The sequence below is a fragment of the Gopherus evgoodei genome, chromosome 10 (assembly GCF_007399415.2).
Source record: "Gopherus evgoodei ecotype Sinaloan lineage chromosome 10, rGopEvg1_v1.p, whole genome shotgun sequence".
NCBI lineage: Eukaryota > Metazoa > Chordata > Testudines > Testudinidae > Gopherus > Gopherus evgoodei.
Window position 1 is genome coordinate 67,524,403 of NC_044331.1, and position 19,675 is coordinate 67,544,077.

Here is a 19,675-nt window from a genome sequence, read left to right on the forward strand (position 1 = left end):
CAAAAACTGTTCGATGCAAGTTTTATGCGCCTGCTGCTTTAAACATTTCTAACTTTAGTAGATGCTGTTGAACATCCACCTGAGCTACTAGTGGAATGGAAAGTGTGTAGTTATGATATGATTACGTCATCTGTTTTTCCACCAAATACAGAACAGAAATATTTATTAAACACCTTCTTTTTCTGCATTATTATTGATAATTCTACCACTTCCATCTAATGGACCAATACCTTTGTTAGGATTCTTTTTGTTCCTAAAATACTTAAACAGCTCCTTCTTGTCCTTAACTTTGCTGGCCATAGATTTCTCCTTGTGTTCTTTTGCATCCCTTATAGATTTTCTACAGTTTCTAGTTTCTGATTTATATTCATTATTATCTGCTTCTCCTTTCTTCCTTTTGTTATATATCTTTTTTTTTATAGCTGCCATCACTTCCCCTCTAAATGTCATTTTTTTGAATCAATATAGCCTTCTTCCTCAAATATGGCTTTTTGGACATTTAGTAAGGTCTTCTTAAATTCCCAATTATCATTCACATTTTTCTGATTTCATTCTTCCTCCCAGCTGATTTGACTCATAAATGTGCTCAGCTTTGTGAAATTGGCCTTTTCAAAGCACCAAGTATAAATATCACTGATCTGGACTTTATTCTGTTTGAATATTATAAATATGATCACATCATGATCACTAGTACCTAAGTTACCCTTAATTTTTAGTTCTGTGATGAATTCCTGTTTATCTGTCAAGACAAGATCTAATATACAATTCCTCTGTGTTGAAGGCAACACTGTTTGAGTTAGGAAATTGTCATCTATAATCAGGTATTACATTCTCATAGAGTGTTTCGCAGAGGCAACTAGTGGGAGGGACACAAAGGGGGCACCAGCTAAAGGGGAGGGACATGTTATCCACCCATGTGACCCCCTCATATGACTCCTTTTCCATTAACCAAGGAGGGACTGAGTTTCAGGGTAATCAAAAATTTTAAAGTCAAAGTATTTAGAAACTGACAAAGAGGAGATAGCAAGCCTTCACATGACTCTTCTGTCTGCGGTCTTAAGCATTTTGTGGAATGCAGAGCAACAGACGGTGATACTGCACCCTAGACCTCATCTGGGACTTGCCATAATCAATCCTGGACCAGTGCCAAAAATGCATATGACCAGATAGAGGGACCAGTTCCTGTTTTAAAGTCTTATTTTAGAGTGCTAGAAAAATGTGTTTCGTAAAACAGGAGAGCAAAGGTGGTCTTAGGAGATTTCGGTTTGATACTTGGTATTGTCACAGATTTCCTCTATGACTTTGGACAAGTCACTTAATCTTTCCATATCTGGGTTCCTCCCCTATAAAATGGAGAAAATAATACTTCTCCCACCCTTTGTCTGTCCTGTCTTTTTCAAAATGCAAGTTCTCTACCACATATTTGTACAGCATGTCGAGGCCCTGACCTTGGCTCGAGCATAACAAAAATAATGAACACTACTGGTAAAATTGAAATCTTAGCATTTCCGTAGTAAAGGATTCTTGGCCTGATCTGTCCTCAAATATCAGATATTAAACTCATGCCATTCAGATAATCTTTTTATTTGTTTAGTTCCCACTCAAATTCCAACAGTTATTTCTACCATTTGTAAAATAGCCATCTGAAAATTGAGACGTGGTGATTATTTAAGTCACTGGTTGCTATTCTAACATTTTTGTCAAGATATTGTCACAGGCAGCTAAACTTTGTGGAATTTAAGTGGAACACATACAAGCAGAGCAAGGTTTAACTTAGTTATTTCATGAGCTGAAATTAGGATTGGTCTTGATCCAGTGATCAAGAAGAAAAAACATTTCTCTCTGACACAAAGGGTTTTAATTGACGACTGGTGATAATCAAATAAAACAAGTGTGTTTAAATAAGCTAGTGAAACTTGAAATGAGGTATGGTGACAAGATACATTTGGCAGTTCTGGAGAACCCATTCCAAAGAGGAAATGCAGCTTGTGGTAAGTCATGCTGTTCTGTGGTGGGTATGGGGAAATTGTCTCATGGCAAACCTTTTTTTTTATTGTTGTTTAGTTTATTGGAGTGATAACCTGTAAACTGGTATAATGAGAACGATATGTCACATCAAGTTTTGCTGGAGGTACAATCAAACAAGTCATTTATATTGATATGCACCTCTACTTCGATATAACGCTGTCCTCAGGAGCCAAAAAATCTTACTGCGTTATGGGTGAAACTGCGTTATATCGAACTCACTTTGATCTGACGGAGTACGCAGCCCCTCCCCCCTGGAGTGCTGCTTTACCGCATTATATCAGAATTCATGTTATATCGGGTTGTGTTATATCGGGGGTAGAGGTGTATTTTGTAATAACGAGTGGAGGTGTATGTGTATATATCATTTGTTATATTTACCATAAGCTATAACTCAAACTGTTTCAGCTCTGCTGTGTTCTCTTATTTTTAAGTTTGATGGAGTTTCTATCATTGTGTCTGGAAATAACTTGCACACTCACCAATTTTATTTACCTTTAATAAAAATTAGTAGCCAACTCTTTTTCATGTAGTGTGACTGCAGTGGCTGCTTTGCAAAAGAAATAGATGGGCTAATATGATGTGATAATGTGAGGAGATTGCGTTGCCTACTGTTTAGGGCAGGGAAATTCAGAATGAGGGGTGTTGTTTTCTGTTCCTAATATATGCTCTGATTCTTCAAATCATTGCATGCCAATAGAGGCATTGTTATTGTGTGGAACAATTTGTTGGATCTGGGCTTCAATCTCGTATTCGTTATGTAACACAAATAACTTCAGCCGACTTTTCCAAAAGGGTCCTTGAGCTTGAGTGTCTTTGTTTGTTTGTTTGTTTTTATTTTGTTTTTGCATGTCCAAAGTGAGTAATTTTTGAGCCTTATTTCAAGAAGTGCAGAGCAATCCCAACTCCAGCTGGTGTCAATAGGAACTGCTGGTGCTCAGTGATTCTGAAGAATCAAGCTATAAATGTTTCAAGTTAGCCAAAGTGAGGCAGTCCAAATTAATGAACAGTTTAGTAAACTTGGCGTTAAACCAGGGGTCTCAAATTCAAATGGGCCACATGAGGACTAGTTCATTGGCCTGAGGGCCGCATCACTGACACACTACCCCTTGCTGCCCCCGGCCCTGCCCTCACTCCACCCTTTAATGAGGCTCCACCCCTGCCCTGCCTCTTCCCACCCCTTCCCTGCCTCCATTCCAAACCCTTCCCCAAAGTCCCCCAGAGGGTGCAGGAGGGGTGTGGCGGAGGCTCAGGACAGAGAGTGCAGGAGGTGTGCAGGCTGCCACAGGGGGCTCAGGGCAGGAAGTTGGGGTGTTGGGTGCAGGAGGTGTGAGAGTCCAGGGTGCAGCAGGGGGCTCAGGGCAGGAAGTTGGGGTGCGGGGTGCAGGAGGAAGTGCGGCGTGTGGCTGAGGGTTGGATTCAGGCAGGGTGCTCAGGGCAGGGAGTTGGGCTGCAGGCAGGGGGCTCTGGTTGCAGAAGGGGTGCGGGATGCAGCAGGAGGCTCAGGGCAGGAGGTTAGGGGGCAGAAGGGGTGTGGGTTGCAGCAGGGGGCTCAGGGCAGGGGGTTGAGGGGCGGGGTGCAGGAGGGCTCCGGGCCGGAGCCTGAAGCCGCTTACCTAGAGCAGCTCCGGGGTGGTAGCGGTGCACCCCGGGGCCAGGGCAAGCTGTCGCCCCCGGCCCCGCCAAGCCGCTGGAACCATGTCCCTGTGGCCCTGAGTGCTGCTTGCCACTCTTCCAGGCACCTCCCTCGAAGCTCCCATTGGTCACGGTTCCCTGTTCCCGGCCAATGGGAGCTGCGGGGGGCAGTACCTGGAACCAGGGCAACACATGGAGCCCTCTGCTCCCCCATCCCCCCTGGCAGCAGGGACATGATGCCAGCTGCTTCAGGGAGCAGTGCAGGGCTCGACGGGGGCAATCTGCTGTTGTTTGCCCACCCCTGGCCTGGAGTTAGCAGGAGGACGTGGGCCACTTGGCGGGCTGCAGGAAATAGCTCTGCGGGCCGTGTGTTTGAGACTCCTGTCTTAAACACTGGGCTAGTGCACTTATAGCTTGATTTTCAGAGTTGATGAGCAACAGTGGCTCCCACTGACATGTGAGGTTGTTGTGGGTGCTCAGCACTTGTGGAAATCAGACTGCTAGACCTATGAATAGACATTCTGTGTCTCTTGAAGCAAATAAACAAATCTACATCTATTCCTGTGCCTTCCACAACTTTCCCCCCATCCTGCACCTCAGTTTTACCTATTTGTAAATCAGATGTCATAACACCTACTTCACGAGAACTGCGAGAGTCACCTTGATATAAACGGAGAACAACATGAATCAATTATTAATATGACATTCACTTTCAACTGTCTTAAAAACACCTTCATTAAATCTCTGTGCTAAGCATTTGATTTTTTTCCCTCTATCAGGCAGCCGATTTTCTAAAACAGTTGTTTATTTAAAGCTAGCTAGATAGCACAAACTGAAGGGTGGATTGTCACACGTTTTGTTCTTACCAGCATGACTGTTGTTCTAGAAGTCTCTCATGACCTTGGAAATGGGTTCAGAGAGCTTAGCCCTCTTGACACCAAATTCTCATCTCTCAGAAACAAAAACAATTGAAGTACAGTAATGGCAAAAAATGTGCTAAGTGTTAATGAAAGGGGTTCATTATTATATAATAAATGTGATTTTCCATCAATGGCTGCTTCACAATAGTGCTGTATTCTGAAATGCTTTTATTTTACTCTTCCTGTCTGCAATAGGAATGAGGCTTCTTTGTTTAGATTAAATGGAACATTCTTAGCAGCTGTGCAGAGTGGTTAACTCTTGGCTGTTTCATTTTGGCCCAATGATGTGATAACTTCCTATTTGACAGGCACACAAATGACTATACAATAAGCTTGCAGCATGCTGAGTTTCATGCACTAGACAGGAAGTGTGCTATTGTTGCCAAGAGTATTTGTAGTACCTTTACCACAAACGGCAAATTCAAGGAGTGCTTCAGTCCATAAAGTGAAGGGAAATTTTCTATTCTTGCTCTGCTTATTTTTTGTCTTTCTGCTATTGCTTATTTAATGTCCAATTGAAAGTAAATTTAGTGCTAGACTGGCCAGATGTAAAGTGCCAGATTTACAGCCCTGTATGGTGAATATCACTATTTATCTGAAAAAGAGATGTAACCCAAGCAGCAGCCAGGCAATTGTTCCACTCTGCCATTATTTTTGAACCCTAGCTAGAATGACCACTCTGATGAATTAGAAGCCGCAATGTGACGTTTAAAAGAGCACTCTGAGATAATGTGTCTATATAATAGTTTAAGTGGAAAGGAGGAGATGATCACAAAAAGTTAAGTGTAACTTGAATAGTGAAAACTATGTGATTGCATTTTGACAGTAATAGTCAGAGACATGATGAACTTAAGAATTATGGACCAGATTTTTATATTACCTTGCACTTTATGCAGTCATTAACACTAGTGCAAAGAAGGTATAAAACACTTTGTACCTTTGTAGAGGTGTGAGGAAGTGAAGAACTAGTCTTTATAACTTGTAAATGAGCGAGCTGGTTGGAATATAGGAAACATTCATTGCAAAATATTTTGCAACATTTCTTTTCCAGTATCTTAATGTAGAGAGAAAAAGGCAGAATTTTCCAACCACACACACACATTCATTTAGCGATGTTACTATAAGCACTCTGCATTATTAAGATGGAAAGAATTTTTAAAATGAACTATACTTTCCGTCGACACTGATTGTTTACTTTCTGATTTTTTTCAACTCAGTGAAAATCAGTGACGCTATTTGTTTATAGTAAATTTCACAAATAGATTCTCTCAGTGCTGCAGGTTGTGGGTTGCACACACCACAGGCTTATTTGCTTAAATGCGACAGTTACCTTAGAATGTGTTTTTTAAATGTTCTTTTGTAATATAAAAGCTTAATTTCACAAAATCTAAACTTAAGGCCAAATTGTAAAAGCATCCCTTTAAATTGCATGCCCATTGTAATTTCTGTTGACTAATGTATGTTTGCCTGCCTGATTTATCTACTACCTAATTATTGTGAACCAAATCCTCAGCTGGTTGAAATTATCAGTGGAAGTTGCTGGTTTGTAATAGCTGAAGATCTGGCCCTGGCTCCTATATATGGCACAAATCAATGTAGCTTCTAGCACCAGAAAAGGCATCAGGTATTACTCAGCAGAGGCAGATGAAAGAAAAACTTATTTAGAAGTGATCTGTTTTTATTTCAGTCTTTCCTCCAACAAGTATGGAGCCTGTCCTGTTCTTCTTGCACCTGGTCTTCATAGGATCAGTGAGTTTTGCCATTAACTTCAGTGAGAACTGGATCAGGTCCATGGCCATTCCTTGAGCAAAGAGGTCTTTACTATGTATAATTCAGTTTTAGGGGGTTCCACTTTGTTCCCTGTGCTGAATTCATGGAAACTTTATTCCATCACTTTTTGAATCAGCAGTTCTGTGGGAAACTGGCCAGAGTTCAAGTCTTACCAGGGTTTCCAGTCTTCTGGGAGCCAATCACACATTGCTTTTACCTATTCTGAGTCCTATTGCCTGGCATCCAGTTATCTTGCAGCACGGTTAAACTAACAATTCTTTTATCACATCAGTGTGATAATGGTGAGACCCTAGCCAGGAAAAAGAACACACAATGTGCAAAAGGCATAAAAATGTTTGTATATGTTCTTTCTGGATTTGCCTGAAATGCATTAGAACCACCACCAAGTTCTTTCAGAGTTTATTAAAATATTCTTTGTTAAACAGAGCAGAACCACAGCAGAGATTCAAGAGTCAAAGTAAATAAGTAGCTGCCCTTTGAATAAAGGGGTCCTTCCTGTCCCTGCCAGCAGGTATATGGGATCTTGGGGAGCAATTACCACACAGGTGGGGGGCCAATTAATTTCTTTATTAAAGGAAAAAGGAAGTGGTGGGAATTTAACAATGAAATACGATGGGATGGGGTGTATAGGGTGTTTACAATAGACAATGACAGGGGGGCGTTCTTATTGAACAGTGTAGGGAGTTCTAACAGTGGGGTGCAGTAAGTGGGGTTCAGCACAATGGGGTACAGTACAGTCAATAAGCGTATCAAAAAGAAATGCAAAATAACATGGTAGCTTCTATATAAAATGGTCAACAATCTTAGATAGAATGTATTAAGTGGTTGGTGGCCTTATACACAATGTAACACAATGGTATAAATGCAAATACAAAGTATATCAGAAAAGTGGAAGCAACCAATGAGGTGTTATAATTACAAGTAAAATGTGAATATAAGTGAACTTATGCAATGTAACGGTGTAAAAGAAAAGTAATGACTTAATATGTGAGGCTAGGATAGCAGATAATCTGTCAAGGAACAGGAGGGGGGAGGGGAGTGAATGATTAGTGGCAACTGATGAGAGGAGAGTGTAGGTAAGGACAATGGAGCAGCGTGATAGTGATCTTCGGTAGGGGAGGGGCAGCAGAGAAGGGCTAGAGAGAGGTTTAAGCAACAAGCGGACACCAAAAACAAAGGAAAAAAAGGCGGCAAAGGGTTTGGGAAATTTCACAGGGGGAGAAGCAGCAAGGGGGTTGGGGAGTTCAGAGAGAGTGCAGATGCGGGGAAAAAAGCAGCAAAGGGTTATAACAGGGAGACACGGAGAAGCACACAGAGGGGGAGATTGGAGCGGGGGAAAAACAGACACGGGAAAGTTCAGGGAGAGATCGGGACAGCGGGAAGATGAATTTAAGCAGCAAAAACCTTATCTATAGACACGGAGAAGTACACAGAAGGGGAGATTGGAGCAGGGGAAAAACGGACACGAATTCAAGCGGCAAAAACCTTGTCTATAGACACGGAGAAGTACACAGAGGGGGGGATTGGAGCGGGGGAAAAACAGACACGGGAAAGTTCAGGGAGAGATCGGGACAGCGGGAAGACGAATTTGAAGCAGCAAAAACCTTATCTATCTTAACCAACAACTAGGAAAAACAACAAATATCACAATTCTAAGCAAAACTATAACAAGCAACTATAGGGAGCAACAAAACAGTAAACTATAACAAGGCAGGTGAAATTTACAAGCTCTACAATCTTAATAAACTATGACTTATTAAACTAAAAAAACAAAACCTATGGTGCACCTTATGCTATGGGGAAGTCACAGAGGGCAGAGTGGTATGTGCCCAGGATACAGCTCCCAAGGAAGCCAAGGGACGGTGGCTGAAGCCAAGGGATATAGCTGAAAGCAGGGAGCCCCGAGGCAAAGCCCACAGGAGCAGAGCTTAGCAGCGGCACAAACTTATTTTTGGCAGCAAAGCGCGGCGGAGTTTGAGAGGTTTTAAGACACAGACCAAGGTTTAGCTTGAGTCTGTGTGCTGGGGAAACAGAGCCAGCAGCTAAAATAATAAAATAAAAGTAGGGAAAGTTTTACAGAGGGTTTTTACCAGTCCCTAAGGCAGCAGCAAAGGCAGAAGCAGCAAGAAAATCAGAAGGCTCGGTACAGTCTCAATAATCAGGAGATCTCTCAGGTAGCAATTCGTTCTTTGTGGGGGGGGTTCAAAAAACGGGAGTACGCTCAAAAAATAAAACGAGAGCGGAGAAAGGACCCCCCAGAACCCCTGGCTGATCAGACCAGGCAGCAGTGCAGGAACCTTTCTGATGTTTGTTCCAAAAATGTCTGTTTTTAAAGGCAAACTCAGGCAGTTTCCCGCCAGTAATCCTGATAGGCTCCCTCTGTCACAGGGAAAAACCAGGCAGGTGAGCACAGAAACATGTCTGGGCAGAGTCCTGTGCAATAGGTGACTCAAAAGCACATGAGGCCTATGATTCATGCCCAGGATCTTAAAAACACAATAGGTCTTGCAGTTCTGGACATTGCCTGCCCTACACCGAGCCCAGGTTCAACAAGGTGATAACAGGACTAACCCTTTGAACAGGGCAGTAGTCCCATTTAGCACGCAGCACAAGTGGTCCTCCCTTTGAGAAGGGCAGTGGCCCTGGTAAGCAACTTAACAGCCAGGGCAGGGCGGCCACAGGAGGAGAACAAAAACAAAATGGAGTATGGGGAAATAGGGGGATAGCTGTAACAGACACTTCCTTGTGAGAGTGTTCATGTAGGGAATGACTTTATGCAATTTATCAGCTTTCCACAAAGAGTGACAAAACTAGCAGAGGTAATGATGCTGTCTATCTGCAGTACATGAAGCAATGCAGAAAAATCAGAGGTCTGAACAGGCTGGGGGAAGGGCGCGGGCTTTAGGTAATACAGATTCTGTTTGTGGACCAAACACGCTGTATGTCTTTTCAAGGTCTCAAACAGTATGGAAGCCTACGCAGTATTGGCTTCAAAGGTTCTATAAGCTTATACAATTTAGTTTACGGAGTCATTACTTTAGTTATATCAGGGACCAGTGGAAGTCGGGGGGGGGGGAGGGTTACTCTACATGTAACCTACTGTAACAGTTCAGAACTGGTTCACAGTTCATAGTCCTTGACAGACTTCTAATAATATGCAAATCATTCAATGAGGCAGTTATCCCAGTTAAATTACTGCTCCCTTGGTGTGTGTGAACTTCATGATACCAGAAGTGAAGGTTGTTGTTTTTTTTCACATGGTAATGTTCTGCTGCTATCATACCCAATTTGTTTCTTCCAATGTTTACATATTGCCTGATACATCTGTGAACATGGCCTGTGTAATTGTCGTGTGGGATAAAACAACTTTGTGTTGTAGCATTTACTGTAATATTCTTGCCCATGACTTTCAGCTGCAAACAGTTGTATTCATCTTTTGGGTGTCCAGAGACCTTCTGTTCTTGCTTAAAAGCAAAAAAGGGGGACTGTCCAGTTTTAAATCCAGTACACAAAAAGTGGGAAAGCAGCATTGTGTTGTCATAACAATGTAAGAAAAGGAGAATAAGTGTTCACAGATTAAAGTAAATGGCTGTGTGGGCAAGACTGACCTTTCACATGTTAGGCTATGGACTGATTAGTGTTGTTCTTGCTGCTGACATTGTCCTCACTGAACAGTTCTCTCTCTCTCTTTCTCTCTCGTTTTCTCTCCTTTTGTGTTTCCTTTGTTTTTTTGTGAGCGAGTTGCTTTCAATAACCATGGTTCATTTAAAGAACAGGCTAACCAAACCAAACAGAATATGGGCCAAATTCTCCCCCATGTGCATACTGGTGTAAATCTGGTATAACTCTGCTAAAGTCAAACTTACATCAGTGTAAAGTGGAAGCAGGATAGGGCCCTGAGAGTCAAAACAAGGGGTTACTCTTACAAATCTCAGTATTGTTAGACCAATTGCTGACCTGGGTACTAGACTGTTTCAGTGAGGAGGAGTTGGTCGTGTATCGGAGGAGAGCAGCTGAACTATGCGGCCTTCTGTATTCATTCCTGGTAGCCTTTGGGCCAGGGTTTGTGGTCCATTTGGGAAGGTGTCATAAACAGATAGTAGGAGTTAATAGAACAGAAGTACTTCGTATCTCTTTTGCCTGTAAAGGGTTAATAAGTCCAGTGAGCCTGGCTGTCACCTGACCAGAGGACCAATCAGGGGACAGGATACTTTCAAATCTTGAGGGAGGGAAGTTTTTGTGTGTGCTGTTAGTTTTTGGTTGTTGTTCACTCTGGGGGCTCAGAGGGACCAGACGTGCAACCAGGTTTCTCTCCAGTCTCTCTGATACAGGGTCTTATAAGTTCAGAGTAGTGAGTACTTAGGTAGATAAAGCGAGTTAGGCTTATGGTTGTTTTCTTTATTTGCAAATGTGTATTTGGCTGGAAGGAATTCAAATTTGTACTTGCATACTTAGGCTGGGAGGGTATTCCCAGTGTCTATAGCTGAAAGACTCTGTACCTATTCCATTTTAAATTTACAAAGATAATTTTTACTCTTTTTCTCTCCTTTATTAAAAGTTTTTTTGTTTAAGAACCTGATTGTTTTTTATTCTGATGTGAGACCCCGGGGACGGGGTCTGGATTCACCAGGGAATTGGTGGGGAGAAAGGAGGGAAGGGGGAGAGGCTAATTTCTCTCTGTGTTAGGATTACTGTCTCTCTCTGGGAGGGGGAGAGAGAAGGAGGGAGGAAGGTGGATTTTCCTCTCTCTTGTAAGATTCAAGGAGTTTGAATCACAGTAAGCTTCCAGGGTAACCCAGGGAGGGGAAGCCTGGGAGAGGCAACGGTGAGGGAAAGGATTTACTTTCCTTGTGTTAAGATCCAGAGGGACTGGGTCTTGGGGGTCCCCGGGCAAGGTTTTGGGGGGACCAGAGTGTACCAGGCACTAGAATTCCTGGTTGGTGGCAGCGCTACAGGTTCTAAGCTGGTAATTAAGCTTAGAGGAATTCATGCTGGTACCCCATCTTTTGGACGCTAAGGTTCAGAGTGGGGAATTATACCATGACTGAAAACCTTTTACCATCTATAGCCCTTATCTCGTACAGGCCCATGTAAGTCAGTTGGCTGTGGATTTAGAAGGCAAGCGCAGAGGGATTTTCTAGCAGATGGATCCAGTTGTCAAACTGTAGGCTACCAAAGCAGTTTGGTTGCATGCATACCTGCACAACTGTTTGGTTTTAGATTCTGTTGGGTGCTAGATGCTCTAGTGATGAGCGCTGAATGTATTTTTAAACAGATACATTTTCTCCCTCCAAAACATGTACCTGGTACCTACCAGTAGTGACTTCCTGTGTTGCAAGAGGTGCAAATAAGATCAGCAGTGTTGGTACAGTGAGGGCATATTGAGGTTTATGAGCCAGCTAACAATTATTTCTTTCTCTTCCAGTTATCACTGTTTAAAAACATTTCATGTTTTATTTCTATGATCATTCAGTTTTAGTGGGCAGGTCATCTGGCAAATACTGTCCTCAGAGCTGAAGCTCTCCAACATGTCCTCAAGGTGGATTATACACTTGTGTCTGTACACTCTGTGGTTACAAGATCTGTGTGAAACTCATTTCATCTCAAATAATATTTATTTTATATATCTTGCATCGTGGTAGCTAGGCACATTGAAAACATAAAAAGATTTTAAATACTTAAGATAAGTCCCCTGCAAACATTGGCAATTAAGCTGCCAACATCCTTTAGAATACCCGGTGTGCCTAACCAGACAGTAGTGTATTCCCAAGTTGACCTTTGCATTTTTGAACAGTCTATTATGTTCACACCACTATGCATTGAACCTACCTGAGCCTTTTAAGGAAGACTGTCTTTGGGAAATACCCTAAAATGAACTGACTCATTTTGAATGAAAAGTATGTCTATCTCTATGGAAGTGGAACCCAGAGGGTTGCTCCGTTAAACTCTGGCAATTGATTCACATATTAAGGATAAGGACAAGAAACTTATTTTTATTCTAAATATTTTTGCCCCTTTTAAATGAAAGCTAAGTTTCTACTTTACATTTCTCATATAAGGGTATACTCAAGGTGCTGAGCTTTTTGGGACCCAAAGATCCAGCTCTGGAATTTACAATCAATAGAGAAACTAAAACAAAACAACACAAAACTGAAACAGTCAACCAACCATTAAGCAACATAAGTGATCTTAAATGAGGCACATTTGACACTAAAACCAAACTGGCTGGTTAGCTCTGTCATGCTGGCAGTTGATTTAATGAAAGAGGGATATCCTGCCATGTGACCAACCATTCTGGGTATTTTTAAGTTTCTTTACAAACACAGAAAACTCAGTTTCACAAAACATGTGCCACTCCAGTCAAAGATTTTTGGTGCAAGGCACATGGTAGGACAATAGGGGGAAAATGTCCAGGCAAAACTCTGCTTGTTTTATTCCTACATTTAAACTCAAAAGTAGACAAGTTTTTTATGGTTTTGCATTCAGAAAGTAATTTTATGCCATGTGTATAAATGTTAACTACGAATGATGCGTACAAAAACCTGCCCCCTAGTGGTGATATGCAATACCTACAGTGTATGCTACAACTACAAGGGGTAGTAATAGTTAGTAAGCAGTACGTGGACTATGTAAGGGACTGCGGAAGACTGTGCCATGGCCTAGCTAGGGTATCTCCGCTTTCTTGCCGGCCTTGTGGAAAGCCCTTGCTTGCTAAGTGGCCGGTCATTGTAGGACACGGCATGCCAGTTATAACTTGCTTTTAACTTGTTGAAACCAGTTTGTATGGCCTTAGGCCAAAGGGCAGGCATAGCTTGTGGGAAGTCCCTTTTTGCATATGTATGAGTTGCTTTTGTATTGTGTATATATAGCTGTATGCTCCCGGTCCCGCCTTTGGACTCCGACCCAGGCCGAGCTGAGCTTTGGTGCTGGGTTCCCCGCCAAAGTGACAGCAACGCCCATGGTCCCCGTTGCGAATGTGTCACTTTACCTTCATTAAAGCCAAATAACTCACAGTGTGTGTGGGCCTCGTTCTTGCAGAGCATCCAAGCACGTTACAGACTAAAATAAAAAAGAAACTGCTATGATGTAGAAGCCTTTCTGCAACCACAATTTCATTGATCTGGAGACTGATGCACTGTATTCCACATGCTAAAAACACATTATTTGGAACCCAGTTTCTATGTTTAGAATCATTGGAATGTGGGGCTGATGCTTGAGGCAGGACCAAATGTTCTTAGACCCAGGCTCTAACCTGTTCTTAAAATCCTCCAATAACAGGGGTTCCGCAGCCTCCCTTGGAAATCTATTCCAGTGCTTGTGCAGTAATGTCTTTTACTGGGAGGACCTATGACGGGTGGGCAAACTTTTTGGCCCGAGGGCCACATCTGGTATGGAAATTGTATGGCGGGCCATGAATGCTCACAAAATTGGGGGCTGGAGTGCGGCAGGGGGTGCGGGCTCTGGCTGGGGGTGCGGGCTCTGGGGTGGGGCCAGAAATAAGGAGTTCAGGGTGTGAGAGTGTGCTCCAGGCTCGGGCAGAGGGTTGTGGTTGTGGGGGGCAGTAAGAGCTCCAGATGGGGATGCAGGTTCTGAGGTGGGACTGGGTTTGGGGGTACAGGAAGGGGTTGGGGTGCAGCACTTGCCTTAAGCAACTCCCAGAAGCAGCGGCATGTCCTCCCTCTGGCTCCTATGCAGAGGCATGGCCAGGAGGTTCTGCTCACTGCCCTGTCCTCAGGCACTGCCCCTGCATCTCTCATTGGCCACAGTTCCTGGCCAATGGGAACTGCGGGGCGAGTGGCAGTATGCGGAGCCCCTTGGCTGCCCTGACACATAGGAGCCAGAGTGGAGACATGCCACTGCTTCTGGGAGCCACGTGGAGTGGGGTAAGCCCTGGACCCTGCTCCCCCGTGAGAGCTTGAGGGACTGATTAAAATGTCTGGAGGACCAGATACGGCCCCTAGGCCGTAGTTTGCCCAGCCCTGACCTGTGAGGTTAATAATTTCTTCTCAATACTTGTGGGGCTTTTATTCTATGGCTTTTAAACTAGTGCAAAGTACTATCTATTACAGTACAGTAGTACAGTACAGAGGGGTAGCCGTGTTAGTCTGGATCTGTAAAAAGTGACAGAGTCCTGTGGCACCTTCTAGACAAACAGACGTGTATATATACAATATACAAAAACCTGTAGGAGAACATTTCACTTCAGTCTCCCTGGACACACAGTAGCAGATTTAAAGGTAGCCATCCTGCAGCAAAAAAACTTCAGGACCAGACTTAAAAGAGAAACTGCTGAGCTTCAGTTCATTTGCAAATTTGACACCATCAGCTCAAGATTAAACAAAGACAGTGAATGGCTAGCCAACTGCAAAATCAGTTTCTCCTCCCTTGGTGTTCACACCTCAGTTGCTAGAAGAGGGTCTCATCCTCCCTGATTGAACTAACCTCGTTATTGCCTACATATTTAGTCTTGCCTCTGGAAATTTCCACTACATGCATCTGACAAAGTGGGTATTCACCCATGAAAGTTTATGCTCCAATACGTCCCTTAGTCTATAAGGTGCCACAGGACTCTGTTATCGCTTTTTATCAATTACAGGAATCCTCTGGACCCTTTTAGGATGCTGTGGTTCTAAATGAAGAACCAACAACACATTTTGAAAAAGCTATTGTCTGCAGTGTAGCTGGCAATGACCAAGAAAATCCAGATGATATCCCAAAGGGAAATCTGTACAGCTGAGCCATTGTATTGGAAAAGTAATAATTTGCCATTACTACCGTAGAAAGTTATTTTTGAATTCTCTCTCACACACACACATACACACTATTCAATATTGTTGGTGTCTGTGATTTTGTGTAGACCTCACAGAGGGAAAAAAACATCAGAGCAATCGAGAGACATTCTGACCAAATTTAACAATTGATCCCTTCACTTAAGAGATGAGAGGTACTTTATAGTCTCTGGGTTTGATTTCATTGCTAGCATCACTTCCTTAGAATCCAGTCACACAGGGAATTAATTTAATCTCCTGAGTCCATAACAGATGCACAATAAATGTATGTATTCAGTGTCTAATGTACCTGGATCATTTCCTTTTGAGAAAATAGGGGGCCAATCTTCACAAGAGCTTTTTTCACTAAATAAGATCCATTTCTAATTTAGCTGAGTGAAATTATTCATGGATAGCATCCATGTTTCTGCATATCCTACAACTCTTAGTATCATTTGATTTGTGGTCAGATAACATCCATGTGTGAGCAGTAGCTGTACTCCAGTGTTGGACTATCTTGATAAAATCACTAGATGTTGGATTAGAGGTAAGACTTTGATACTTCTCAGCTGTGCATAAACTGCAGGCAGATATCACATCACTTATTTATTGCTTGGGGGAAAAAGAGAGGCAGTTGACTACATGGCATCTCTGTACTCGACTGGTAATTTTCATTCTGGGCTGATTAAAAGGCCCCTTCATTAGTACAGTTATAAAAAATGTATTAAACCAAAAACTGGCTATGGCTATGGTCTCATGCAAATGTTAACTGCATTTTGTGTAGTCTTTAAGGGGAAAGGAAGGAAAGTAGCTCCTTGTTACACACTGTGGCTGTGCAGGAAAAAAACAAAAAGAATCACATCTAACTGAAGTATCCTGGGATATTAAAACTCTTATTCCTAGGGGCCTTATAATTTGACAGGCCAGAATTTACTCTACTCTCAACTGAAGCCTTCTAATTTCGACAGACGTGATGGATTAAAGAGAAAGCCCCATTGACCTGGTTCCACTTTGTTAGCTTTTCCAATTAAACAGGATGCTATAGAAAGTGAGACCCTGCAGTAATACCTTGGGCCAGCAGGACTGAAGCTTTAAAAGTGTACCTTTGTACTTTAAAAGACGTTTCTTTAAATATTTTGTTTGAGAGCTAGTCTCAAAACACTAATGATTAGGTTTGAAACCGAGGAAAAATATTTCCAATGATGATAACTGAAATTTACAAATAGGCAAAGTAAGAAGAGAACTTATTAGTTTGATTTAGAGATATTTATTTTGTATACTTTGACATGTGATGTTGACAAGTTGCATTTTAACAGGTATAAAGTTTTTTTTTAAATTTTGAATCTCAAAACCTACTCTAGTTACATGTTGTTTCATCATCTCCCCATAATTTTTCACAGCTATGAAAATTTAAAATTTTGGAGAAAATGCTTCCAAGTAAGTGGAATAAAATGCTCACCACATAATTTTACTCAACTGTGAACATTTAAATTGATGATTTTTAAGCATTTGCTTTGATTTTTAACATCAATACTATCTTCCAAAATTATATAAAACCTCCACTTCTAATTCTGCAAAGCCTACTCCTGATGTAGCGTCTTGCAAGTATATTATCTTTTTCTTAGGACCTGTTCATTAACGGCCATATGGATAGGTTTTTTTTTTTTTGTGCTTTAGTATTTAGGAGTTCTTTAATAAGCTTTGGACCCCTAGCCAAGTTGAGATAAGGGCTCTTACTTTGTGCACAAAATAAGATATACACTACAAAGCTAGAACTCTTCACTTAAATATGATAACACATTATTAAAGCTACTTGAATCATCAGAATGAAATTTTGATGAAAAATGAGCATAATCACACATACTTTGTGTGAAAGGTTTTCAGTTCTCCAACCAGCTCTACACATTGCCAAAGTCTCCAGTTAACTTTCTGAAAGAGTTCAAAAACTTTAAAGATGCACAGATCAATTGTATTGCAATGTAAAAATAGAACAGAGCAGGAAAAATACGAAAACCAAAATAGGAAATCAATGATATGAGTGCCTCATATGACCCTGAGCCTATTCTGAAACCTATGTGGTCTCCCTAATACTCTTCTAATATTACTTTTATCCCACACAACCAAATATTATAGCTGGCATATGCTTGTGTGGGAGTGGAAGAGAGGTGTATATGAAAGATACTCTATCTTAAGACAATAACATTTGAGAAGCCTGTGCTAGAGTAAACACTTGTTTCTTTGGTGTCATCTTGCCCCATCAATAACAAGTCAAAAAAGTCCCATCTTTTTGGTATTCTGAAGACTAATGTCTATTTCAGTAGCATTCTCCAGGGATGCTACTGAACAACTGTGTCCCTTTTGCTGTCCAGCTTGGGATGCCTTTTACACTGCTTTGTTATAAGAGCCACCACTCCTGATGCTGCTCACACACAGCCTCCAGCTTGCAGAATCACTCACAGCTATGTTACATGAATGCTCTGCTAGCCACTTGTGAATTGTATTGCAGAGCGACATCAAGAAATTCCCAATTTCAGACTTGTTTCCCTCAGAAATGTGCATCTTGTACTGCCTAGCGTCCTACTGGACAATGAAAACTCATAGAATGTCCATCCTTTCATCAAAGGAAAATGATATGCACACAGACCCTTTTATCTCAAGTGATGGTTTCCAAACACTTCAGTCCAAACACATGCTTGTTTAGATAAAGGAATAAAACAAACGTATTAACTACAGAAAGAGAGATTTCAAGTGACTACAAGTAATGAGTCATAAAAGTCAGGATTGGTTACAAAGAAAATAAAAAGATAAATTGCAACCTAATACCTAATTTAGCAAGCTAAATGGATTCCAAGCAAAAGTTTTATCTCACTATATGGTTACAGCAGTCTGTACTGGCCAAAAAGCCTTCCAGCCAGCACCTCTTCCCCAGTTCAATGATGCTTCCTTTGTCTTTCAAGAGTTTTGTAGCTGGTATGAGTGGAGATTGGGGGCGGGGGAGAGGTGAGGCAGTGTGTGTGTGTCTCCTCTATTCTTATACCGTTCTCCACTACTTGGGATTTATCTCCAGCTGGGATTCAGGTGACAGCCATTCTGTTTACACTGGACCTGCAACTGTTTTCCATTGCTAATATGTACAGTTCTTGCTTGCACCCTCCTTCCTACCAAAGAATGGCAGATAAATGTGATGATAACCCAACATAGTCCATTTGATTATGCTAATATCTGGCTGGGGGCCAGTGTTTCTTTTGTCTCTAAAAGACTAGACAAGCAGGCACAAACCAAACTTGGAACATATTATTACAATGTTATACAGTAGAATATTTTATACGTGAGATTTTGTATATGTATATACAATTTACCAGGACAGTTAATGTTCAGCAGATTGAGTTTTTAAGTGATACCTCACAAGGCGTACTCTGTACAAAATTTATTATAGTCTTGTAAAAGTGGTGAACATAATGGTATAGACCATCACAATTTCCTTCTGCTTTCTTCTTACAGGACCAGCCACCTCACCCCAACGCTGGCTTGGAGACCCAGGTTAGTACTGTTTTTTCCCCCTCTATTTGTTTAACTTGTAGGATGTTCTGGAGTGTACCTGCTTCCAGAGTGACAAGGCAGTGCCATCACCTCAAATCTTGATTGAACTTAATCAAAATCTGTACCACATTGTCAGAGCAGAAGACATCATTTTAAAGGCAAAACAACTGTCAATACATGAGTCTCCCCTCTTCCATTTGCCCAGCTTAGCTTCCCAGACAGTGCAGGTAAAGATGTTGGCTGCCAGTTTGTTACTTTTAAAAAATACAATTGTATTGGAGATTTCTTCCTACAACATAACAATGCACAGTAATGAATCTGTGAAAATGCTTGGCTCCAAAATATCAAAGTGACAGAAGTGTTTTTACAAGGTCACCAAGTCTTTGATTTGTGTTTCCTAATAAGGCAGCAGCATTGATTTCCATACATCTTGATCTTTGAGAGACTGCTGAGGCAATAGCATTGACATACTGAAGACGAGCCATATACATTTCCAGTTTCTCCAAACAGAGATAAAATTTTCTAGCTTGGGCTTCTATTAGACTTTCCCAGTGGAGAATTGTTAACTATTTTACAGTGTATTGGTGGGAGCACCAAGCTCATTCCATCCTTTTTCATACCCCCTTCTCTGGGAACCAACCCTGTAGGATGTGATTGATAGGGTTGGGGTAGCAAAATTGTTATACGGGGTCAAAGGTCTTGGCAGAGCAGTATCAAAATACAAAGTAGTTATGACAGGACAAGTCTCTTCATATTAGTGAGCCATAAATTGCAGGGAATTGAACATTATGGTAATTAGCAAGGCCTGTTCATTACTGATTTGAAAGAAAGTTACCTAGAAATAGCTTCTAAGATCTGAGATCCTACTTTGAAGGGATCTGTTACCTGCTATTGTCTAGACTTAAAAATCTTACTCAGTAGAATAAACAATGCAGTGTCTGTGTGTTTGTGTGCAGAGTAAACAGTACCGTGTGTGTGTGTGTGTGTGTGTAAGAA

General features: G+C 41.7%; 1 protein-coding gene across 1 annotated transcript in view; it reads left to right on the forward strand.

The window, feature by feature from the left end:
• The window catches only part of XYLT1 (xylosyltransferase 1), a 347,177-nt gene that overhangs the window by 70,872 nt on the left and 256,630 nt on the right, over positions 1-19,675 (forward strand). Inside the window, exon 2 of the mRNA XM_030578349.1 lies at positions 18,641-18,679. Within this exon, the coding sequence (XP_030434209.1) occupies positions 18,641-18,679 (39 nt within the window). The remainder of the gene's footprint in view (positions 1-18,640; positions 18,680-19,675) is intronic.